The 25,494-nt window shown below is 34.1% G+C and overlaps 2 protein-coding genes and 2 long non-coding RNA genes across 7 annotated transcripts; all 4 read left to right on the top strand.

Moving 5' to 3' along the window:
• The first annotated feature begins 2,346 nt into the window (after window positions 1–2,346).
• On the top strand, window positions 2,347–4,097 carry LOC148927410 (uncharacterized). Of its 2 annotated transcripts, none has more exons than XR_016137567.1 (3): window positions 2,347–2,445; window positions 3,391–3,501; window positions 3,564–4,097. It is a non-coding gene; the product is annotated as an uncharacterized LOC148927410 (long non-coding RNA). The 2 variants fall into 2 exon arrangements; XR_016137566.1 differs by having other exon boundaries at window positions 3,101–3,501.
• Window positions 4,098–12,146: 8,049 nt separating this feature from the next.
• On the top strand, window positions 12,147–13,201 carry LOC125197203 (uncharacterized). Its single transcript, XR_007172015.2, has 3 exons — window positions 12,147–12,350; window positions 12,547–12,631; window positions 13,025–13,201. It is a non-coding gene; the product is annotated as an uncharacterized LOC125197203 (long non-coding RNA).
• A 2,594-nt stretch (window positions 13,202–15,795) lies between these two features.
• LOC125194205 (transcription factor GTE2-like) lies at window positions 15,796–18,515 on the top strand. Of its 2 annotated transcripts, XR_016137662.1 has the most exons (4): window positions 15,797–17,594; window positions 17,674–17,935; window positions 18,034–18,173; window positions 18,253–18,515. XR_016137662.1 is itself a non-coding variant. In XM_089069829.1 (3 exons), the coding sequence occupies exons 1-3, from the start codon at window positions 16,038–16,040 to the stop codon at window positions 18,090–18,092; spliced, it is 1,878 nt and encodes a 625-aa protein (XP_088925955.1). In that variant the 5' UTR covers window positions 15,796–16,037; the 3' UTR covers window positions 18,093–18,174. The 2 variants fall into 2 exon arrangements, 1 of the variants encoding a protein (XP_088925955.1); XM_089069829.1 differs by lacking the exon at window positions 18,253–18,515 and having other exon boundaries at window positions 15,796–17,594; window positions 18,034–18,174.
• Window positions 18,516–22,633: 4,118 nt separating this feature from the next.
• LOC125194203 (transcription factor GTE2-like) lies at window positions 22,634–25,291 on the top strand. Of its 2 annotated transcripts, XR_007171726.2 has the most exons (4): window positions 22,634–24,399; window positions 24,481–24,754; window positions 24,860–25,013; window positions 25,094–25,291. XR_007171726.2 is itself a non-coding variant. In XM_048092288.2 (3 exons), exons 1-3 carry the CDS (start codon window positions 22,843–22,845, stop codon window positions 24,916–24,918), a joined length of 1,890 nt encoding a protein of 629 aa, XP_047948245.2. In that variant the 5' UTR covers window positions 22,634–22,842; the 3' UTR covers window positions 24,919–25,016. The 2 variants fall into 2 exon arrangements, 1 of the variants encoding a protein (XP_047948245.2); XM_048092288.2 differs by lacking the exon at window positions 25,094–25,291 and having other exon boundaries at window positions 24,860–25,016.
• Window positions 25,292–25,494: the final 203 nt, after the last annotated feature.

Raw genomic sequence — 25,494 nt, 5'->3', positions numbered from 1 at the left:
AACACTAATGACACTGTGACACCACGCTAGACTGCAATATTATAAACTCTATACTGCAATATCCAATACACTAGACTGCAATCTATAGATTGCAGTCCAGCGTATTGGATATTGCAGGCAGGAAAAATTGCAGTCTAGCGTATTGGATATTGCAGTCCGCGAAAATTTAGCCTCGAGCAATTTTTATGATTGCCACATGGCAGCTGATTATTCGTCCACATGTACAAATGATTGGTTAGGAATGGTGGTATGGTGTTACTTTAAGAGGTATTGTCATTTTAACACAAACCCCTCTCTCTCTATATATATATATATATATATTAACAAAGAAAATGATAGTTATCCTAAATTATTATAAATAAATAATAGTAGTAGCATCCTTTTTAAAATACAAATGTGTTAGTATGTACGTGGTGTTTAATTTTTATAGCCACTGATCTCATAGGACAAATGTCAAAATAATAAACTATATAGTATGCATGTTACTATTTATTTTAATAAGTAACTATAAGTTATTATTTTGTAACCGCCTTTGCTTGCTTATATTTATACATACAAAGACTCAATTATGAACTGGAAAAAAATAAAAGAAATAAAAGTGGAACAGAATGATAAATAGTTAGTAGAGGAAGATGAGAAAAAAGAATTAGAAGAAGAAATATGAATCGTAGATCGCAAAGCAGATCTGGGAATTTATTTAAAGGTGGGTATAAATCACACTTTTAATTTTACATATTTTATGTGATTGATTGTTATGTGTTAAATTGGAGTGATTATTTGAATGATATGATGTGAGCCTGAAATGGTTATGTGTTATTTGATATTGATGATGTAATATGATGTGGATATGTGATTTGTACAATTTATCGATAGTATTGGAGTTATTGATAGAATATATGGATATGTAATTGGTGTAATGTATATGTTTGATGTTTGGTATTGGAATTATTCGAATCATGGGATTAAAAGGGATATGTGACTGTCTTGCTTTGGATCTGATATACAATGGAAAAAGACCTACGGGTCATATACAATGATAATGGACCTACGGGTCAAAGAAAATATGCAAAGAGGGACCTTCGTGGAAAGGTCAAATCAAAGAGGGGTCTTCGTGGAAAGGTCAAAATGCAAAGAAGGGCCTTCGTCGAAAGGTCAAATCAAAGAGGGGCCTTCGTGGAAAGGTCAAATAAATATAAGGGACCTACGGGTCGTATACAATGGAAAATCCCGGGCAGATACCAGGCTTGACCAGTCACAGAATAATAAACTGAACAGAGTGGCATCTGCATATGTATATGGAATTGTTTCTAATATTTGTGGGTTATTGTTATATATATATTGATTAAAGAATATGTTTGATTTTGAGATGTGGAATTAAAGGTAAGGTTTATATACACTGAGTTGTGGCTCATATAAACCACTAATATTTTTCAGGAATAAGATATCAATGATGCGTGGGATGACATGAGTTACAGTTATTATAAGGGTCGGCGGCTGACACATTTTGGCAACCTTCTCCTCCTCATCATTTTTGCATGTAGATAAATGTATGGTATATAGAGTGGTGAGAGGGTCCCACTACAGTTTAGAATATTTTGAAATATGTACCTGATTTAATATGTGGATTTTATGTAGTTGACACGTGGATTATTTATTTTAAAATTTTGAATTTATTTATAGTAAGTGCATACGCCATAAGGGTTGAGGTGTGACATATGGTATATCCCATCCGCCAAATAATAGCTCATATTGTGCTGGTTGCCGTTGGCGACGAAACTGACGGCCGGACCAACTCCCACGCACTGCTCGTTGAAAAGGGGCGACGACTGGAGGACGTTGATGTAGTTGTTCGACCTGGCTACTCCAAAATACGCATGCCAAATCCACAGCCGGTGTCAGCCACCGCTTCAAGGATCATCGTGGGATTGTTTTCCTTGAAACCGAAGTGTACATCCTGTGACATCCCTAACCCGAAACATGCATCAATTTGTATATTGATATATATTCATTTATTAGTGCATATTTATAATGTTATTTACATAATTATATGTTATACATATATAGGAATATGTAAACGTGTGCATGGGATATATATCGTGTATATTGACTAGTATCTTCATAATTAAGTAAGCTTCATTTTATATATTTTTATTTAGAATATTAAATGATTATTTTTGTTCATAATGTATATGTGTGACACGTATCACTATGATTAACTATATACGTGCCATTTGGGTTACTAATATTTTAACTAATAGACATAAGTCGGCAAATAACCGAGAATTTTCGTACTACTACTACTATATATATATATATTCTATAGGAATATTGAGGGAAAAGCTTAGAAGAAAAATAGTGGGAGGAAAAACTAATAGAAGAAAGGATTGGAGCTTTTAAATTAGGAGTCAGAATCACGAGTGCGATAAAAATATCTGTTATAATCAGGTGGGTATAAATCACACTTTTAATTTTATATATTTTATGTGATTGATTGATATGTGTTAAATTGGAGTGGATTTAAATTATATGATGTGAGACTGGTTATGTGTTATTTGATATTGATGGTGCAATATGATGTGGATATGTGATTTGTGTAACAAATATGTTTACATAATAGTATTGGAGTTAATTGATGGAATATATGGATACGTAATTGATGCAATAGATATGTTTTGTATATGGTATTGGAATTAACTGAATCTTTGATTAAAGAGGATTTGTGCTAGTCTTGTCCTGGATCTGAAATCATAGTGGACATAATGGGACCTTCGGGTCAATCATATTGGGACCTTCGGGTCAAATCATATTGGGAGCTATGGGTCAATTCACAGTGGGACCTACGTGTCAAATCATAGTGGGACCTTCGGGTCAAATCATACTGGCATATTGGAAATCCCGGGCAGATACCAGGCTTGACCAGTCACAAAATAATAAACTGAACAGAGTGGCATATGCATATGTACATGAAATTGTTTCGAATATTTGTTGGTTATTATTATATATATTGGTTAAAGAATATATTGATATCTGGGATGTGGAATTAAAGATAAGGTTTATATACACTGAGTTGTGGCTCATATAAACCACTAATATTTTTCAGGAATAAGATATCAATGATGCGTGGGTTGATGTGAGTTACAATTATTATAAGGGTCGGCGGCTGACGCGTTTTGGCAACCTTATCCTCCTCATCGTTTTTGCATGTGAATAAATATATAGTATATAGAGTGGTGAGAGGGTCTCACTACTGTTCAGAATGTTTTGAAATATGTACTTGATAAATGTTGATTTTTGAAATTATATAATATATGTGTGCTTTTGAAAATTTGAATTTATTTATAGTAAGTGTATAAGTCATAAGGGTTGGGGGTGTGACACACCCCTTTTCAGACGGTGGGGCAGTTCTTCTACTCCCAATACATACAATCTATGCCGCCCAACATTCCCGGAAACCCATGCTGACTCCCGTGCATATCCATCAGAGCCTGGCAATCTTCAGGGGTAAGCTTCCGAAGATACCTATCCCCGAATATCTCCCTAAAGCCCTCACAAAAATACTGCAGACATTTGCAGGCAATCGTCTCGCTGATGTGGAGGTACTCACCGAACATGTCGGTCGCGCCTCCGTATGCTAGCTGCCTGATTGCGGCAGTGCACTTATGTATGGGCATGTGGCTGGGTTTACCAACCGCATCCTCCCTGATCCTGAAATACTCGTAGCGGACGATGCATCCTAAAACGGCGCCGGAACATGTTCTCCCCAAACCGCGGCTCCGAAGCGAAGTAGTCCTCATACAACCGACAGTGTGCAGCGATGTGGTCCAGGGGTACTATAGCTTGATGATGGATGGGTCGAGGTACCGCCTGCTGCTGCTGCAAGACCGCTTGTATCAAACGATTTATCTCCCTGGACGTAACGACTCGCACCTCTTCGTTAATTAGCCGGCGTAAGTCATCAGCACCCCCACTACTACCACCCGCACCACTACTACTAGCCATTTTGGATATAATAGAAACGTAGAGAGAGAGAAACTCGTTAAAACAAGTAGTGCGAATGGAATGAAGTTCAACGAGCCGTATATATAGACTTTTTTTTTTAATTAAAAAATCGGGACATCCGTCGTGGCACCGCAATGGCGGACGTCACTACGGATGTCCTGACGGACGTTGTTGGAAAGCCGCGAATCTGCGGCGTCCGCCTCCCGCTCGCCAAATAACGAACGTCCCGCGCGGACGTCCTCCATTGCGGATGCTCTCACTTCACTGTAAGCCAGTAATAATTCTATTTGGGATGTTCAATCTAGAATTTCCTTTTTAGCAAAAAAAAAATAGTATTATTAACACATTACTAAGTATTTTTTTTACCTACTTTATTCTATTTTCTTCTTTACTTTATTTTTATAACAAAAATAATTAAAACGTTTTCTTTATTTACTTAATTATTTTACCTGCTTTAATCTATCTTCCTCTTTACTTTATTTTCTCTCTTTCCACCTCTCTCTCTATATAACTTTAATTTTTCATATAGATTATAATTTTCTTAGATCTCATATAAAAAAGAAACGTTTCACTTATGACTAGAAAGAAAAAATATAATTTACAAGTAATTTTTTATTTTAAGATATTTCACATTTTGGCTGTTGAGGTCTTTGGCTTTTGGTTGTTCATAATAATTAAAAAAATTTAGTAAAATTATAATGCCAGTTGAAAAAATGTAACCCTAATGTTGTCTATTTTTAAAGACAATGACATCGTTCGATTAAAAAATATTAACAGTTGATAACACGTAGATGACCGAAATTTTTCACCATGAAATAATTGGAAATTTGTTACAAAATAAAACGAACCCAAATGATAGATTTTATTATTGCAATGTTCAAGAAAATCCAAGAACTCAAGATAAACAATAGATAAAAAGTGCTTGAGCACTGATGAAAGTCATGAAACAACTAAAATTAACCATTTTATATAAACAACTACAATTAGCAATTAAAGAAAATAGCTGAGTTGAATTAATATAGTTGGCTAGCTATAAATAATTTTTTTAGAAAAATCGGACCGGTTCAATGACAATTAATGCACATGAAAAATATCAAATATCTTAGGACGATTATATCCTTAAGCCTTAAGTCATAAATATTAAGCAAGACTCTTAAATATTAAAGCTGGAGACTCGAATACCAACTCGTTTTCTTCGGATATATGATTACGAGACAATATCGCCTGTCATTACTTATTTTGTTTGAATTTTTACAGCAATATCCAAATTTACTTTATAAAAAAATATGTCTAAAAAATTCAAATCTAGACCCCCTCCCCCCCCCCCCCCCCCCACCCACCCATTGGCTCCCTCTACTTTCGTTACATATTATCCTTCTTTTTTTTATCTTTTCAGACTTTTCATTTAAAAAAAAAATAAACATTAGACCATAATTATAGCACCTATTATAGTCTTAAATTTTATATCATGGTAAATAACTAAATAGTACTATTAATTAATAATATTGTGATACCATGCAATTATTGTGTTTCATATGAGATTATTAATTTTTAAATAATATTATATATGTCAAATCATAATAATTCCTCATATTAAAAATTATAACAACATTTTAGTAGGAATTCTCAGTTATTCAAATCAATTGAAAAAAGCAATTAAATTCTCAACTATATATAATATCAATTGAAATATCTAAGTGATCGGTTGAAGTTAAAATCAAATAAAATTATTATTTGTATACTTCAGTCAAAGATTATTTGAATTGAAGATCAATTGGGACAAAATTAAATCGGTAATCAATTGAAATCCTCAATTATCCAAATAAAGCAATAATCAATTTAAATTAATAGTATAAAATTAAATCACGAGACTAATTAGTGGGAGACTTTTATTGATAATTATTAATATACATATATAGATCTTGATTTCAATTTCCAAATTAGTAACTAAAATATTTTATTATTGTATGACTAGTTTTAATAGTAGTAATACATCTATCTAACTAATTTTAAAGTGCTAATGTACATCCAATCATGTGTTGCTACATGGCATGAAAAATGCAATATTGTATATAGAAAAAATGCAATATACATTTGTAGAAACTATAGATAAATTTTGGCAGATTGCATTTTTGTTATATGCAGATTGCATTTTTTATTGTCGAGTTCTGCATTTTAGATATAGGCTGTTTATTTGCATTTTATATAGACGGATTGCATTTATATTTAATTTATTTTGCATTGTAGACGATTTATGTTAACATGCTAAAGTCAACAATATAAAATGCAATTTACCTATAACAAAAATGCAATCTACGGAAATGCATATACAACTTGCCAAAATGTATATTGCATTTTTCTTGCCACGTGGCAGCACGTGATTGGATGTAAGTTAGCACTCTAATTAAGGATGCACCCTAATGCTCCCCTACACATATACTCTCTCTTAATCTTTCTACCTTTTAATTTCCTACGTTATTCTTCATTTACCTAACTCACTTAACATAATCTTTTTAAAATCGCGTGCCAAAAAGAAACGTCTCCCCTACTGCGGAATAGAGGGAGTGGTATTTATTATGATACTGGGAAATAATATAAACTACTCCCTCCGTCCCAGATAATTCGTCTCAGTATTCCATTTTGGTCCGTCCCAAAAAAAATATTATTAAAATTTTAATTTCACAAATTCGTAAAATCAAAGTTCGAGTTGTTATTTTAATTTTATTTGAAGTTACATAGAAAATGAACAAAATGAGCTTTGATTTTTATGAATTTTGCAAAATTAAAAAATCCAGTAATATTTTTTAATGTATTAGAATCAAGCCAAATATAAAAGGAAACAAACAATGTTAATTTTCGTCGAAGGAAGCGCTGCTCACATATCTTGTGTAAGCATCATACTTGTTTGATACTATATATTTACGGTTGTTTGTTTCGTTTTATGTATTTAGTTTGATTCTAATACACTAAAAAATGTTATTGATATTTTTATTTATAAAATTTATAAAATTCAAACGCTCTGTTTATTTTCTTTATTATTTTATTTATTTATTTGCACTAATAGTGAAAACGATAATTCAAGTTTAAATTTTATTATAGTGTAATGCGAGTAACTTCTTAAGAAGTTATCAAATTGTATAAAAAAAATGTTACTATAAAATGTTGTTTTAGTTAAACTTTAAGGATCAAATATATATTTAACGCGACCTATTACAAAAAATAATTTTATAAATTTTATTATAATAAAAATATCAATAATAATTTTTAATGTATTAGAGTCGAACTAAATATATAAAATAAAACAAATAATGTTAAAAGTGCTTCGAACGAAATTAGTGTTCACGTATGTAGCATATCATTTTCCATGAAATTATTAGTTCATTTCTTAATTAAAATATGTATGAATATTCTTTGTAAAATAAATACTCTTAAAAAAATTATACGTCTAATTACTAGATTCTAACCAATTATAGACATTAACATTAAAATAGAGTTCTACAAATTCTTTTCATCAGGTTATTTTTTACTGATTTTAATAAATATAATATTTTTTTAAAATTTAATTAGACATTAACTTGATTTGATTGGGTTAGTTTAGAATTAGACGAACTGAAATTTAGCAGGGAATTCAGCAGATTGTTGGTGACGGTGAGAATATATAGTGGAAAAAATATTTTTTTTTATTCTCCCGCAAAGAATTGAAAAGGAATAGATGATAAATACTTGTAGTAATTCAATATAGATTGGTTAATAAATGCATAAAAGAATCAGAAACAACTTTTTTTTGTAAAAGGGCTATTTAGTAAAACCACTGCAGCACTAACAAGTAAACTTATTATATTTGATATTTTAAAAGCTGAAATTATTATTATACCCTTGTGTGGCTGGCCATAATGTGGCTGCATAGCATTATTGATAAATTTAATTGGTTAGCTTTTTTTTCGAACTAGTTGTGCAGGTCTTTTGTTATAATATGAAGATGTGTGTGTAAGTTTTTTATTTGTCCAGTCAATTTTATATGGTCGAAACTTCACCATTATTACCTTAATTTATAATTAAAAATTAGTTGGCCAGAGGTTTCATGACTTTGATGAGCATGCACTTATTAAGGATCCACCTAGCATGAAATTTTTCAACAAACATAATAAATTGTGGGTGATGGCTCAGTTCCTGATATTTTTATGGGGCCTAGCCAAATTAAAAGTAACACAACAATACTTATTTTGACTGAATTTTCTTTAAAATTGTTCTTACATCAGAACATAAAACATAGTACTATTATTATTGGAGATTATATTAATTAAATAATTAAATTTTATGAATGTAGATATGATGATAGTAGGATCTATTTTGATATCATGTTAAATTTTATAGAGCTAGATATTCTCGTTCATTTAATCATATGTTCATAATTAAGATCAATAAATCCTAATAAAGTACATAGCTAAAAATTAAGTGATGATTATTGATAGGAGAAGTGTGATATGAGTATATCTTTAAAAGACTCACGTTTATTAATTAGTTAATTAGTGATTTGCAATATTTTTCCTTATAATCAGAATATTTTTTTTTCACTAAGTTAGAATCCTATTATTATATGAATGAATCATGAAGAAGTATAATTATCTTTTATAGTTTCGTCTTTTATTTTTCTGCAATTTACTTTTACTTTTTCATCTTTATTCATCGGTTGCTCGATGGAGACTCCTCCACGAACAGACCTCTTTTATCCGGCGATTTCTCGCCAATTATCATTGACCCGGGTCTCTCCGTATCAAAGTGACTCACTAGATTTACATATGAATATTCGAACATTTTTTAATCAAATAAGATATACTCCCTCTGTCCATAAAAAATAGACCACTTTTGCCATTTTGGGACGTCCACAAAAAATAGATCACTTTCTAAAAATGGAAAGTTTATCTCTCATACTTTTTCCACTTTTTCTTCCCTCTCTCATACTTTACTCATATTTTCTCCCTCCTCTCTCTTACTTTATCAATTCTACATTAAAACTCATACTTTACTCATATTTTCTCCACCCTCTCTCTCTATATTGTTTGTACTATGTATAACCTTATTTCTTGAATTAATAAGAAAAAGTTGTTTTTATCATATGATGTGCATTTATATTTATTATTATTATTATTATTATTAATTATTGATTATTGATTATTTCAAGTAAATAATAGTGTGAATTGAGCAAATAAGTAAACTTTCTAAATTTAGTGGGGTATGAGACCTAAATATCATTTATGTAATGAGTTAGTGGAATATGAGACATACGTACCATTTTTATAATAAAAGTGAAGCGTGATTCTTAATTGCCGACAAATTGAAATTTTAAACTGGGAATCCTAATAGCAGACAGAGGGAGTTTAAATAAATTAAAAAAAATGAGAGAGTACTCTAGACCATTAGAATCTATAACTATTCTATTATGGTATATAGAATAAAGTTAAAAGATACTCAATAAATAAATAAGATAGGACAAGTTAATTATCTATTGTTATTGGAAATAAAGTTAAAGACACTCACTAAATAAATACTAGTAGTGAGCTAACACGTTAATTATCTATTGCATTGATCCCTCCTCAAATGCATCTCATCAACTCAAGAATCTAAAGCTCGGCTTTATGTTGTTGTGTTATCTCAATGCGAATTATGTATATTAAGGAATTGCCATACAAATATAAAATTAAGAGTAGAAAAATGGGTTTAATTGTAATAATAACGTTATCCTTTGCAATCATTTCTAAAGGATAATACTATCATATTGGTTTGGTACCATCTAAAGTTGATGAAGAAATAGTGATAGGGAAAGAGCCCTAATTTATGGTTTCTTTAACCATAATTCTTTAATAGGGGAAAAGATAAACGTACATAATTGTACATGTACATAATATTTTAAAAAAATTTAGATTTAAGTGAATTTAATTAAAAATTAATTTTGTTATTTATTGTAATATATGTAGCAATAACAAAGAAGTGATATAGAAATTTTATGTCGAATCGTAGCATGATTTCGACTATGATTTGAATTAATATACAATATTTAGTAGAAAATATATATTTTATTAAATATACAAATATTTAAGTATAAATTTTAAATCTTTCTTGAAGTGTTGCAAAATGATTAATATGAAATTTATTTTAAATCAATTAATGTTTATAAAATGATTTTCAATGTAAAATGTTTAAAAAAGTTCGGTTACGTATATACGTACGTATACGTACGTTTATCACTACTCATTTAATATTCGACTGTTCAAAGCTTATAGTTAAGGTTTTGGTCATACTTGTTAAGGGGGAACACGTTACTTCTAAATAGGACTTTTCGGCGTGTTGTCTGAATATTATTTGCTATCGCCATCCATTTTCACTTTTTTTAATGATTCTGTAACTATCAAATAAAATTACGGAATATCAACAGCGTTTGGATTTTTTTTCTTAATCTGCATTAGTTTAAAATTTTAAAATTTAAGATAACACTAAATCTGAATTGTCTCGAAATATCGGAAAGATATGAATTCAAACGAAATATAAATATATGAAATCCAAATTTTCTATAAATTACAAATCAAACCAAAAAATTCCAAATCGAAGGAGAGATCTTAATAAAAAAATCAAAATTACATTAAATTATGTCAATTTTGTTAGGGGTGGATTATAACTAAAGACGCGATATCATATTTATTTTGGTTATGCATAGTACAGTATATGAATTTCAATTGTTTCAATTTTTATATGGTTATCAATTGTCCTTCAAAGAATTATTAATATGACCGTCTTAATTCTTAAATAACATTGATTGACATAAATTTACAATTTTATGAGAAATCTCAGCGATTGAAAATTTGTGTACATGGAGGCAAAATTCTGGAGTAAATACTGCTATAAAAAGGTCTAGAGGATTCAAATTCACTGGACCCCATCCTAAGTAAAATAATATGTATTGTAATTATTGAAAAATAAAAATCTCAATTAGTTTTGTAACTGGTCGAAATCTGAACTTTTGAATAGTAAAATAAAAGGAAGACATTTAATACAAAAATACATGGTGAACAAACTAAACATGTACTACATGCTACAATTATTTTACATAACAAAGTAAGGAAACCTTTGTCGACTATTTTGGAGTCTATGATGTCTATCACTCTTATTCATTGTCTTTTTGTTACATATACATAGGGGTCTGTTTTTTATGCTATGTTGTTTGTTATATTGTTTATGTTGTATAGTTTGTATGTATAAAAAGACTAGATTGAGTTACTACTTACTAGGGCTCGACATAAGGCCCTTGAGGTATTAGATGAAAATGTTCCATAATTTAAGACCAATTCATATACTGTATCAGGGCCCAAATAAAGGGAAATAGGTAGGAAAACTAAAGAAACTAGTATATAGAATGTTAACAAAAATGTTTGCTTTCAATTCATTTTATAGTCATCTGTAGTTTCATAAAAGAGGTGAAGTCGAGCCTAATACTATTAAAAAAAAGAGAGATTAGGGACACGGATAAGATGACAATAACTGATATATGATCAAGGTGTACGGGATTCCAACCACCTCTTACCATAAGGTATCAATTATTCGATCTAAGGCAAAAAGAAAATTCAGACACCAACCTCTAATCCACGTACTAGTATGATACATAAGAGTTTGTTTCTATTTCCCGTTTCGATCAATCTCAATGTCTCGAAACACTACTTTGTTATGAATATCAGAGATGGACCATGAGATAATACTCCATAAAACATGAAAATCCACTTATTCTTATTAATTTTACAAAAAGATATCTCAACCAAGATTTTTTTTAAAAAAAAAGAAAAGAAAAAATAAAAAAGAATAAGCCTTCAGATTACTCGGTAAGTAAGTTTACTGAAAATTTTGTTGCAACACATGATGTGTTCAATTGTCTCCATCTCCATCTTGAATAAGAATCATAAGATAAATCGATCATCTTCAATTTAGGATGCCAAATTTGAAAAGTCTATCCCTTGGGCTAAGTCTCCGATCGGAAGATGATCTAAACTTAAAGAATGGCACATGGTAGGGCCCACATATATGGGTAAGAAGTGTAACTGTGGGATGGTACATTTATTAAATCAGAAACAAGATATAGCCCACATGATTTAAATTTCATTATGGTAACTAACCTTTGAGAGCTCTTTCATCACATCCTCACTACAAATATCAGCCCAGAAAAGAATTTGATTCATTATTCTCTCCTATTATACACACACATATTTGATTCATTATCCCTGCTTCTTTTGTTACATTGAGTTGATTGAATTTGTTGTGCTAGTTAGAGATGAGTGAACCACCAAAATATGCTAATCCTGCTCAAGGTAATTTCTTTATGCTCTCTTTAGATTCTTACTTGGATTTGAGTTTGTAAAATATTTTTTGTCTGTTTTATGCTTTTCTTCTTCGCACATAAATACAACGCTGGAGTAAACTAAATCCATATATTTTCGGTTTGTTCTGAGTAGTATTTTTTTTTTCGTCTTAGATAGTTATGATTTGGTTTTGATTTGTGTACAGGAGACTACCAGGGACCACCGGTGGTGGCGCCGCCTCAGTATGCGTCGCAGCCTCAGAGGAGGGGCACCGGAATCTTGGAATGGTGGTATGTATTTTGACTTGTTAGAGTGCAAACTGGTTGTTATTTCTTTTTATTAGTCATTATTTTGATATATATGTTTCTTGTAATTTATGTGTAACTTTTCACAATGTAATTCCATTCTTCTCCTTTTTGTAAGTATGATGATTTTATTTGATGTCTCTGTATCTTGAATAATTTGATTAATATTTAATACGAATTCAAACGGAGAAAATTAAGAATGAAATACTAGAATATAAGGATAAAGGATTGTTGTTTTATTATAGGCTTATAGGTAGATCACTTCTGCTCTATTTCACACAACGCTCTATACATAAAGGATTGTTGTTTTAATTCGTCCTTATTCTTGCATCGATCTTTACTTCATTTGGATGATGATGGTATGTTTGTGTGGTGCAGCCTTGCGACTATGTGTTTCTTCTGCTTGATGGATGGATGCTGCGAATTGCTCTGCTGTTGTTGTGTGTAATCATTAATCTTTTTTATATGACTACAATGTTAATGTATTCTAGAGCTCTTTTCTTTGTCGGATTAAACCTCATTCTTTATGTATTATTTTTATTTTCTTTTGTTTCAGTTATTGTTTAGTATAAACACCAAACCCATATCCGGCAGTCAATTGTATTCGAAATTTACATTGCAGTATGTGTGGATACAATACTCCCATTACCTATACCATAATTATACTATCCACTTGCATGCTATTGTTATTAGTTAATGATAATAAAAAGTGCATCACTAATTTACAACTATTGTTTTATTAGTGCTTTGAACGTTTATTATATGTACATTTTTTAAAAATCGACATAAGAGATGTGGATTTAGGATTATCATATGACATCCAACATTTCATAGAACGCATTGTGTACTGCGCATACCAACAAAGCATGTCATGTTCAAAACATTTCATGGAGTGCACCCATAATAGTTTGCCACAGTTTTTAGTTTTTGAATAATATAAATAAGGAGAGTGTTAGGGTGCCACCACCTCTTAAAATAACACTATACCACCATTCATAGCCAATCATTTGTACACGTGGACAAATAATAAGCTGCTACGTGGCAAAAAAAACCTAAAAAAGACGGCCATCAATATTTTATACACTATACAACAATTTTTCTCGGCCAGCAATATCCAACACGCTATACATCAATCTATAGATTGCTGTGTAGCGTCTATAATATTGATGTGTAGCGTTTATAATATTGTTGTATATGTGATGTCACGGTGTCACTTTAAGAGGTGTTGTCATTTTAACACAAACGTATGAATAATTTTCTAAACATGTACTATTAATTGAATTTGAATATTGTGTGTAAGTATAATGTCCAACTAAGTACGAAAACTACCATGCTCATATTCAATCACACACTAAACATACTCAAAAGTATGCACAAAATCACACGATTCTTCTTCCCCTATCATAATTCATAAATACCATAACAATTTATCTAGAATCAAAATCCAGAAAGAAAACAAAAATCAAACAAAGAATCAACATAAATAGCTGCTAGATATCATTGTCACTCCAAAAATTTGTGCCATGATATGAATATGGAGACATTGTATATATCTCGAAGAGGCAGATAAACAAATGTGAATTGTTGGATATTGTGGGAGCAATTGAACAAGTAATAAAGTTGAGGGACCTAACTGCAACTAAGGGATGAGAAGTTAGTTAGAAACGGTTGGGAGTGAGCAATGGCTTGGGAGAAGCTGTGAGCAGAGATGCTAATCAGTTACACAACACACACACTTTCTTTGTGAGATCAAATTCTACATTCAGCTTTCAACCGAGAGAGTGAAGTATGGTGCTTCGGTCCATCTGTATCTTTGTTCTTGGAGTGTTAGTAAATAAGCTAGGTCATCTTCTCCGTGGATGAAGGCTTGTTGTTCATCGCGTTTCACGTCAATAAAGTTGAATACAATCACCACAAAATCAATGGTCACTTTGTTACTTTCGTCTTCGCCGAACGTGACGCCGCAACTCCTCAATGTTTTATGAGGCGGCGCTACACAAACTTATGTTTCAAATTCTCCTCTTTGTAATTACATTATTATTACTTGTATTCTTATCTTACTCTTGAGCAACAACCGAATAATTATTAAACAAAAATTCCATAGACTATCCTACCAACAACTTCCAACATATTGCTCGGGAAGAATGAAATCTTATTTAAATCGTAAACGATTCAAATCATGATGCTTTTAGATGAGGTCCTTTTCTAAGAAAATAATATTATCTTTGTCCACAAAAAATAGCCAAATTTTGTCATTTTAAAATGTCCACAATTAGTCACATTTTTTAAAATGTAAAGTTTTTCTTTCATAGTTTACCCATTTTTTCGACTCTCTTTCATATTTTACTTACTTTTTCTCCATCTTTTTAATTTTACCTATTTTTTCTCTTCCTATTTTATTTGATCAATTTTTCATTAAAACTCATAAGTCATAACGTTCACAAACATGATTATTTTTTATGGACAGAAAAAATATACGAATACCAAAACTAGTTATATGTTAGGTGGGGACCGAATTAATTATATATAGGACTGCCATTCAAAGTACGTACTTAGTCATGTTATAATTAATTGATTTATATAAAGTACTTAGTAGTATAAGATTTAAGAAAAATGTTTTTTTATTAAATTAAGTAATGAATATAAAATTTGAGAGAATAAACTACTAAAAATAGATAAAATTTAAATAAGAAAAAATAAATCCTATATAATAAAAATAATAATTATAAAATAAAAATAAAAATAAAAATAAAAAGACAAAGACAATGTAGAAAAAGGCATCTCCAATAAAAGCTATGGCATTTTGGTGATTCAATAAAAAGTCCTGTTCTCGTGGCGAGATACACCGGACACGTCACGTCCCAAAGCGAGTTTTCTTAATAACCACGTCACCACTACCATAGGACCCCACACAAACCCTGTAACCCGACCCATTTCACCTCAAACCCGAACGCCCTTTACATCCGCCACGTGTTCCAACAGCCCCATCTTGGCCGTCCGTGAAATAAGTCTCGGTCAACTCTCAGCGAGCAGACAAATCAACTATTGCCGTTAGATTTCAGTCACCTGGAAATCAACGGCTGCGATGCTGCCCAAAATATGAGCGGGCAGATCTCATCGCCTTTAAGAAGCACGCTCTCTCCATCTGATTTCATCGCTCAAACCCTAATCTCTCTCCAACCTCGTGAAATTGGTGTGCAGTATAATATCTTTTGCCTATTTTGTTCTCCCCCAAATTCTAGCCCATTTTTCAATTTAATTGAGCTCTGAGCTGCCGCAGATCGTTCGGCGAGGGGGTATAACGGAAGATTCCGGCTATTCCATACATGGTTTTTGAGGGGAATTGCTGCCGGAGGCTCAACAGAGCTGAGCGCTGCCGACGGTGCAATTCATGGTGTCCGCTGTTTTAGCGAGCCAGAATGAATCGAGCTGGGCCCACATGGGAAAGACGCAGTACGCGAATCCCCACCTAAATCCAAACCCTCACCCTAACCCTAAGAAGAAGCAGAAGCAATTCAACCCGTCTCCAGCGAATGGCGCCGCCGGTCGCTACCGCAGTATCAGCAACAATAACGTCGATTCGCCGGCCGTCACGCAGACGGCGTCAGATGATGCATATTCTTTCAACCAGACGCCTGCGGCTGGTAACGCGGGGAATTACGGTGGCTATATGACCTTCAATGTTGCGACGTACACGAAATCAGAGCTTCTGGAGCTCCGGAAACGCCTCTCTGCCGAACTTGATCAGATCCGTGATTTGCGTGATCGGATTGATTTTGGCCAGTTCAACATTGGGGAAACCCCTAGATATCAGCCGAAATCAAAGAAATATAGTGGCAGTAAACGTCCCGGACCTGCGATTGGATCCGCTCCCAAGAGATTGGGCGATGGATATGAAAATGGCAGCTTGGAGATGGTTAATTTTGGGGATTTATTAAAAGAATGCGAAAAGATTGTGACTAAATTGATTAAAAGCAAATTCGGCTTTGTTTTCAAAGATCCGGTGGATGCAAGGGCTTTAAAGCTTGTCGATTATCATCTGATTGTGAAGCATCCAATGGATCTTGGCACCGTTAAGGCGAATCTGGCGAAGAATTTGTATCGGACACCTGTAGAATTCGCAGCTGATGTCAGGCTGACTTTTAACAATGCGTTGCTCTACAATCCTAAGACGGATCCCGTTCATGGCATGACGGAGGAAATTCGGGCGCGGTTCGAGGAGATGTTTAAGCCTGTTCAGGATAAGTTCAACAGCGTGCTCGAGCAGCGGCGTGAGAAGGAGCCGCACGAGTTTAAAATCCACACTGACTTGCCTTTCCGGGAGTTTGAGGAATTGCAGGGCAGCTCTTGGAACAGTAATGGTTGTCTGGCTCTGGCTGGAAAGAAGTCGAAGGCGAAAGGTGGACAGGTTCCTGTTTCCCATGTTCCGAAGAAGTCTGATAGAATGCATACATCAATGCAAGCCCATTCTACTGCTTCAACGCCTTCTAATCCGCCTCCACCGCTGATGAATCTGCAGCCATTAGCTCCGGAGCCATTATCTCCTTCTCCAGTGAGAGCTCCTCCTCTGTCTGCGGCTAAGGAACATAAAGCTGGAAGAGTAGTGACCTCGAAGCATCCAAAGCCAAGAGCTAAGGATCTTAATAAGAGAGATATGAGTATGGACGAGAAGCAGAAACTTGGATTTGGGTTGCAGAATTTGCCCCAAGAAAAGATGCCTCAACTTGTACAGATAATCAGGAAGAGGAATGAGCATTTGGCACAGGATGGCGATGAAATAGAGCTTGATATAGAGTCTCTTGATACAGAGACGCTGTGGGAACTTGATCGGTTTGTGACCAATTGGAGGAAGATGGTGAGCAAGACAAAGCGGCAAACGTTGATAATGAACAACAATCCAGCTGATGTAGTTTCTATTACCTCCAGTCCTGTTACCGATGCTGATGTGGTAAGTTTAATTTGCATCAAGATTTGTCTTTTTTATGATATTTTTGCTGTTTATTCATGTTGTTGGTAATGTTGTGTAGGGTGCATTGAGTGACAAGAATGGCAAGAAGATGAAGGAGAATGATGAAGAAGATGTAGATATTGATGACGATATGCCAACAGCTAGTTTCCCTCCTGTGGAGATTGAGATTGAGAAAGATGTTGTTGGGCAGGAGAATGAGGGTGGTGTTGTTGTGCAGGAAAATGATGGTGTTGTTGGACAGAAGAATGATGGTAGAGGCAATGCCAGCATTAGCTCGAGCAGTTCTGGCAGCTCAAGTAGCGATTCGTCATCCTCGAGTGGTATTGAAACTGATTCTTCTTGTGTTTCTACATTGTGTTGAGGGTGGGAGTATGGAAACAGAAACAGATGTTCATTCGTTTGAGCTTGCTTTTTACAGATTCTGATTCAGGGAGTTCCTCTAGTAGTGAGTTCGACGCAGATGATGCACAATCTTGACTTGACAACTGCTATGAGCAAGTCTGAAATGATTTCAGTGCTACTTCTTTCCGGCATTTGGGTGCTGTCACAAATTAGTAGGTTTGTATTTCTTGCTGCGGCTTTCTTGTTCTTGTCAATAATGTGCTAGAGCTGAAGAATATTTGGTTTGACTTTGCAGGATGAGAAATGAGGAGGAGGTTGTTGTAGATGCCGGGGATGAAGAAAATAGATTAAATCTATTGAATTAACTCTCTTCCATGGGAAGTGTCAGCTTAAAGCTTAGATGAAGAAAATAGAAGTAGATAGTGTAGACTTTAGATAGGTTAATTTGTAGTAGTACAGTTTTCTTCTTCCCCAGGAATGGTGGGAATTTCTACCTAGTGAAAAAAGCCTATTTGTTCGCCACAGATTTAAAAGATACTAAACTCATTTGTGAGACAAGACGCACTATTAAAATTATTCACAAGAAGCCAAACACAATTTATATCGCAAAACCTTTGTAGCTCAGTTATGAATTTCAAAATCCAAAATGTTGAACTTGGGCAAGTGAAATGATCCGACTCTTTGGCTTTTAAATATTAGTCCTGAGCAAGGTTGAGGATATTTTGAACACCTGCATTAACAATAACGAAAGACGAACCACTGCATATTACATCAGATTCATCACCAGTAATTGCATCAGACTCATCTGTCTGCTGATCGCTTTCACCTGTCTTCAAGACCAAAAAGATCATCTGAAAAACTGTACTTAGAAGATAAAGCCAAGTACTTCTATTTAGCTTGGAGGAGGACGATAGATTTGTTACACATAATCAATGAATATAGAACAGAAGGTAAAGGGTCGGAACAAAAATATACTCCCTCCGTTTTTTCATAGTTGAGGCGGAACTTTTCGGCACGGAATTTTAGAAATGAATGTTGGGTGTGTTAAATAAATAGATAAAGAAGTAAGAGAGATGAAAAGGTAGAGAGAATAAAGTATAAAGTGAATAAAGTAGAGAGAATAAAGTAAGAGAGAGTAAAGTAAGAAATAGAAAAAAGTTACCATAAATAAAATTTACTCAACTATGAAGAAACTTCACGAAATACAAAAATGACTCAACTATGAAAAAACGGAGGGAGTAACTAACAAGAATTGTTATTCTTAAAATAGCGTGGGCGTTCTTGAAAAAATAAGATTTCATGTTATAAGCTTTTGATAGCCAACAAGCATAGTTTAAAAATAATCTCAAAAATTCAAATATTTATGGTAATCTTTGGCTCAACTTTAATCGGTCAAAATGATTTCCCCAAAAAGAAAATAAATTCTCATTATATGAGCTTATGCAATCTTCCAACAAATTAGTTTATTGATTTCTTGGTGACCGACAAATTTTGATTCGATTAACCGGTAATAGAAAATTGTATATTAAGGGTTCGTTTGATAGTTATGTCATGTTTCGACTAGACATAATACCATATGATAGTAATCATAGTTTTGATTAGTTAATTTACATATATTGGGTGTTTGGTAGATTAAGATAATTTTGAGCTATTTTATTGTAGTGTTCGGTACAATAAGTCACAAACAAGGATTAAAATGTTGATTGCCAAAATTATCCTCATTAATTTAATTTAATTACTAAACTATCCTCATGTTAGCCTAATAATTCCTATAAAATGAGACAGCCGCTCCCCAGATTATCACCACAAGTTCTTTGCTTCTGAGTTCTTTTTTACTAAGAGTCTGTTTTTTGCCGCCTTTTTTTGTTTGAGTTCGTTCTGTTTTAGCACTTTGGATATTGTCATTTTGATTTAATCATCTATGAAGTGTTTTGATTTGCTTTTGATTCCAAATACTTCTACTACTCGTTCTGTTCATATAATTTATGATATTCATTATTAATTGAAGACATCAGAAGACATAAATTTGTGAGATTCATTCTTAATTAAAGACATTTTTTGGCAGTAAAAATTGAAATCTTAGAAAAGATTTCATATTTCATCCGTAAAACAGTGCTCAACAACACCCCATCAATTTTAGGGGTCCAAGGTGATTTGTAAAAGAAGGATTCTTGTGGAGGAATGTTGAGAGCCATGGAAAGTGATGGTTTTTTTTTAGCTGATACAAGATTGAAATGAAGTGCTTATTCCACTGATATAATTAAGATGAAAGAAACTGAGGAACTTTTATAGGGATCATTGCGTAGGGAGCTTTTATAGATATTTTGATGAGTATAATTGTATTTTGTTAAATAAACTAGGTTTCCATGATAAATAACCTACAATTTTGGGTAGTTACAAATCTGATTAAAACATAGCATTTTGATTGGGCTTTGTGCGAGTCGGAATACAAAACACGGGCTACTATGTTTGGTAATATAACTACCAAACATACAAATAAACCCACATTACTTTTTTAACTAAGCGAAATATAGCCACCAAACACAGCCTAATCATACAATAATCTATTACAACGAACGACTATATAAGTCTACTCAAACGACAATTATCGATTGGAACACAAAGTTTGACTTTTAAGCAAAATTCTCAACATTAAATCCATATTCCACCTAAAGCATTTAATTATTATAATTCAAAGGAATTTGCCGTCCCATCATTGATTCTTTATGGTTCGAATGGATACATTTCGTCATATCTCGAAGAGGTGGAGAATCTATGGTTAATGGCGATGAATGGGAAGAAAAAAAAAATCTAATGAAAAATTTAAGCTACATTTGGATTCTTTAACAATTTTAAAATATTGTAATATTATTGTATTTCCTTCGTCTCAAAGTAGACGTCACACTTTTCTTTTTATTTTGTTCCATAAAAGATGTCACATTCATTTTTTTGAAAAAAAAAAAATCTCTCTCACATATTTTTTTTTCGTCCATCCACGATCAATTGGCATCTTTACTTTTTAGTATTACTTTTGGTAGTGGACTATGTATAACTCTAACTCATCTGACTCATAATTTATTATTCTCTCCGTCCACAAAAAATAGTCTCAATTTATCATTTTGGTTGTCCACGAAAAATAGTCTCATTTCAAAAATAAAAATTTTCTTTACTTTATCCAATTTTCTCCTTTTTTCTTTTAATTTTTCTCCTCACTTTCTCTATCCTACTTAATCTACTTTTTCTCCCTATTATTTCATCAATTTCTCATTAAAATTCATGCTACTTTTTTCGTGGATGGGCCCACCATCAACGAGTCATGTTACTTTTTAGGCTGTAATGTCCCACCTAAAATGACTTATTTCCTTTTTTATAAGAAAATATTCTCTTCGTCCTACTTTAGTAGTCCCGGTCATTTTTGCACACCTGTTTCATAAATATCATAATAAATAGTTAAAGTGGAAAATGATAAAGTAAAAGAGTGAATAATGAATATTTTTAATTAGAAAATGTGTAATTTTAGTTGTATTCTTATCTTAGTTTTGAGCAACAACCGAATAAATATTGGGGAAAAAAAATCCATTCTCTCGTACCAACCATTTTCAACGTACTGTTGGGAAAGAATAAATTTTATTTAAATCCTAACCAAATCAAATGATAATGCTTTTAGAAAGGGTCCATATTGTAGAAAACAATTAATACCAAAACTAGTTACATGTCAGGTGGGGACCAAAATAATTATAACTAGAATTCAAAAGTTCCATAGCTCTCATTTTAATAGAAGCATTTTTATTCCAATCATTCCTCCGTCTCAATTTAATTGTCATTTTTGGAATAGACATGAGTGGTAAGAAATATAAAGAATCATTCCTCCGTCTCAATTTAATTGTCATTTTTGGAATAGACATGAGTGGTAAGAAATATAAAGAAAAGTTGGTTAGAAAAGTTAGCAAGTGAGATTCATTTTTTAATATTAATTATATAATAAAATGTGAGTGAAGTAAGTTAATGGAATATGCGATCTATTTATCATTTATGGTAAAAGTGAAATATGACAAATTAAGTTGGGACGGACTAGAATCTTATCAAATGTTGTGTTTTGAGTTAAGTGAAAAGAATAAAATATAAAGAAAGAAAAAGTAAGAGAATGATATTTTTATTTTTTAGAAAGATATAATTTAGAATGATATATTCTAAAAAAAGAAAAGAGTTCACCTACAAACGAATAGGATATTAGAAGTTTAGAAGTAAAGAAATTAAAAATCAAAATTAAAATTACAAAAAATCAACACCTGTGGAAAAAGGCAACCTCCATTAATTGCAGGAATTTTAGTGATTTCGTCGGCCTTTTTCACCCTCTGCTCGTGGCGAGATCCCCTGACACGTCACATGCCAAAGCGAATTTTCTTCATTGCCATGTCACCACTTCTAGAGGGCCCACAGAACCCTTTAACCCGACCCATTTAAACTCAAACCTAACGGCTTCTCATCCGCCACGTGTTCCAACAGCCCAATCGCGGCCGTCCATGACAGATGTCCCGGTCAACTTTCAAATCCACTGTTGCCGTTAGATTGCCGTCACCTGGATTATCGACGGCTGCGATTCTGCCCGAAATATAATCGGGCAGATCTCATCGCCTTTAAGAAGGACGCCCTCTCCATCGGATTTCTTCGCTCAAACCCTAATATCTCCTCAACTTTGTGAAATTAGAGTCGAGTATAGCATCATTTTTTGTTTTCACCCAAATTCTAGTCCATTTCTCAATTTAATTGAGCTCCGAGCTGGCGAGGGGATTCAGCGGAAGGTTCCGGCTATTCAATACATGATTTTTGGGGGGAATCGCTGCCGGAGGCTCAACAGAGCTGAGCGCTGCCGTCGGTGTGATTCATGGCGTCCGCTGTTTTAGGGAGCCAGAATGAGTCGAGCTGGGCCCACATGGGAAAGACGCAATACGCGAATCCCCACCTAAATCCAAACCCTCACCCTAACCCTAAGAAGAAGCAGAAGCAATTCCACCCATCTCCAGCGAATGGTGCCGCCGGTCGCTACCGCAGCATCAGCAACAACGTCGATTCGCCGGCCGTCACGCAGACGGCGTCAGATGATGCATATTCTTTCAACCAGACGCCTGCGGCTGGGAACGCGTGGAATTACGGTGGCTATTTGACCTTCAATGTCACGACGTACACGAAATCAGAGCTTCTGGAGCTCCGGAAACGCCTCTCTGCCGAACTCGGTCAAATCCGTGATTTGCGTGATCGGATTGATTTTGGTCGGTTCAACATTGGTGAAACCCCTAGATATCAGCCGAAATCAAAGAAATGTAGTGGCAGTAAACGTCCCGGCCCTGCGATTGGATCCATTCCTAAGAGATTGAACGATGGATATGAAAATGGCAGCTTGGAGACGGTGAATTTTGGGGATTTGTTGAAAGAATGCGAAAAGATTGTGACTAAATTGATCAAAGGCAAATTCGGCTATGTTTTCAAAGATCCGGTGGATGCAGTGGCTTTTGGGCTTGTCGATTATCATCTGATTGTGAAGCATCCAATGGATCTCGGCACCGTGAAAGCGAATCTGGCGAAGAATTTCTATCGGACGCCTGTAGGATTCGCAGCTGATGTCAGGCTGACTTTTAACAATGCGTTGCTCTACAATCCTAAGACGGATCCCGTTCATGGCATGACGGAGGAAATTCTGGCACGGTTCGAGGAGATGTTCAGGCCGGTACAGGAGAAGTTCAACAGCGTGCTCGATAAGCTGCCCAAGAATGAGCCCCACGATTTCAAAAAGCTGCCCAAGAATGAGCCCCATGAGTTCAAAATCAACAATGATTTGCCGTTCCGGGAGGTTGAGGAATTGCAGGGCAGCTCTTGGAACAGTAATGGTTGTCAGGCTCTGGCTGCAAAGAAGTCGAAGAAGAAAGGCGGATATGTTCCTGTTTCCCATGTTATGAAGAAGTCTGATAGAATGCAAGACCATTCAACTGCTTCAACACCGCCGATGAATCTTCAACCATTAGCACCGGAGCCATTACCTCCCTCGCCAGTGAGGGCTCCTCCTCTACCTGCGGTGAAGGAGCAGAAACCTGGAAGAGTAGTGACACCGAAACAGCCAAAGCCAAGAGCTAAGGATGTTAATAAGAGAGAGATGAGTATGGACGAGAAGCAGAAACTTGGATTTGGGTTGCAGAATTTACCCCAAGAGAAGATGCCTCAACTTGTACAGATAATCAGGAAGAGGGATGAGCATTTGGCACAGGATGGCGATGAAATTGAGCTTGATATTGAGGCTCTTGATACGGAGACGCTGTGGGAACTTGATCGATTTGTGACCAATTGGAAGAAGATGGTTAGCAAGACAAAGCGGCAAGCGTTGATGATGAGTAACAATCCAGCTGCTGGAGTTTCTATTCCCTCCAGTCCTGTTACTGATGCTGATGTGGTAAGTTTAATTTGCATCAAGATTTGTGTCTTTTTTTTGGTGTTTTCACTGTTTATTCATGTTGTTGCTAATGTTGTGTAGGGCGCATTGAGTGACAAGAATGATGATTGTGGCAAGATGATGAAAGAAAATGATGAAGAAGATGTAGATATTGATGACGATATGCCAGCAGCGAGCTTCCCTGCTGTGGAGATTGAGATTGAGAGAGAAGTTGTTGTTGGGCAGGAGAATGATGATGGTGTTGTTGGACAGGAGAATGATGGTATTGTTGGGCAGGAGAATGCTGGTAGAGGCAATGCCAGCAGTTGCTCAAGCAGTTCTGGCAGCTCAAGTAGTGATTCGTCTTCCTCGAGTGGTATTGATACTGATTCTTCTTGCGTTTCTACATTGTGTTGGGGGTGAAAGTATGGAAATGGAAACAAGAAACAGATGTTCATTCGTTTGAGCTTGCTTTTTACAGATTCTGATTCAGGGAGTTCCTCTGGTAGTGAGTCCGACGCAGATGATGCACAGTCTTGACTTGATAGCGTTTTGCGCAAATCTGAAAAGAATTCAGTGCTATTTTGGTCGGGCATTTTTGGCTACTCTCACAAATTAGCATATTTGTTCATGAGGTTTGTATTTCTTGCAATGGATTACTTGTCATTTTTGGTAATGTATAATAGCTGAAGAATATTTTATTTGACTTTTACAGAATGGCAAATGAGGTTGTTGCTGTTGATGCCGAGGTTGAAGACAAGAGATTAATGTGTTGGATTACACTCTTCCATGGGAAGTATAAGCTTAAGCTTAGTGGAGTAATTGTTAAAAGATTGTAGTCAGTTTGGAGTAATTTGTTACAGCTTAAAAGTTTGATTAATGTGTTGGATTACACTCTTCCATGGGAAACTCACATATTTGTTGTTCAACATAAGAAACCAAATACTACTTAATTTAAATAGTGAACTAAACTCAAATTCAATTAAATTTATGAGACACCAGATGCTGAAATCTGAACACAACAATATACAATGTCAGTTTCACATAACAATTATGTAATCTCAAAGGCCAAAGCTCAACTAAAATTAAGAGGCAACATAACATATGGAGAGAAAA

The sequence above is a fragment of the Salvia hispanica genome, chromosome 4, assembly GCF_029641045.1.
Source record: "Salvia hispanica isolate PSC_SH4W2 chromosome 4, Shi_PSC_v1, whole genome shotgun sequence".
Classification (NCBI taxonomy): domain Eukaryota; kingdom Viridiplantae; phylum Streptophyta; class Magnoliopsida; order Lamiales; family Lamiaceae; genus Salvia; species Salvia hispanica.
Note: the sequence above shows the minus strand (reverse complement) of the source record. Positions and strands in the feature narration are given on the sequence as shown.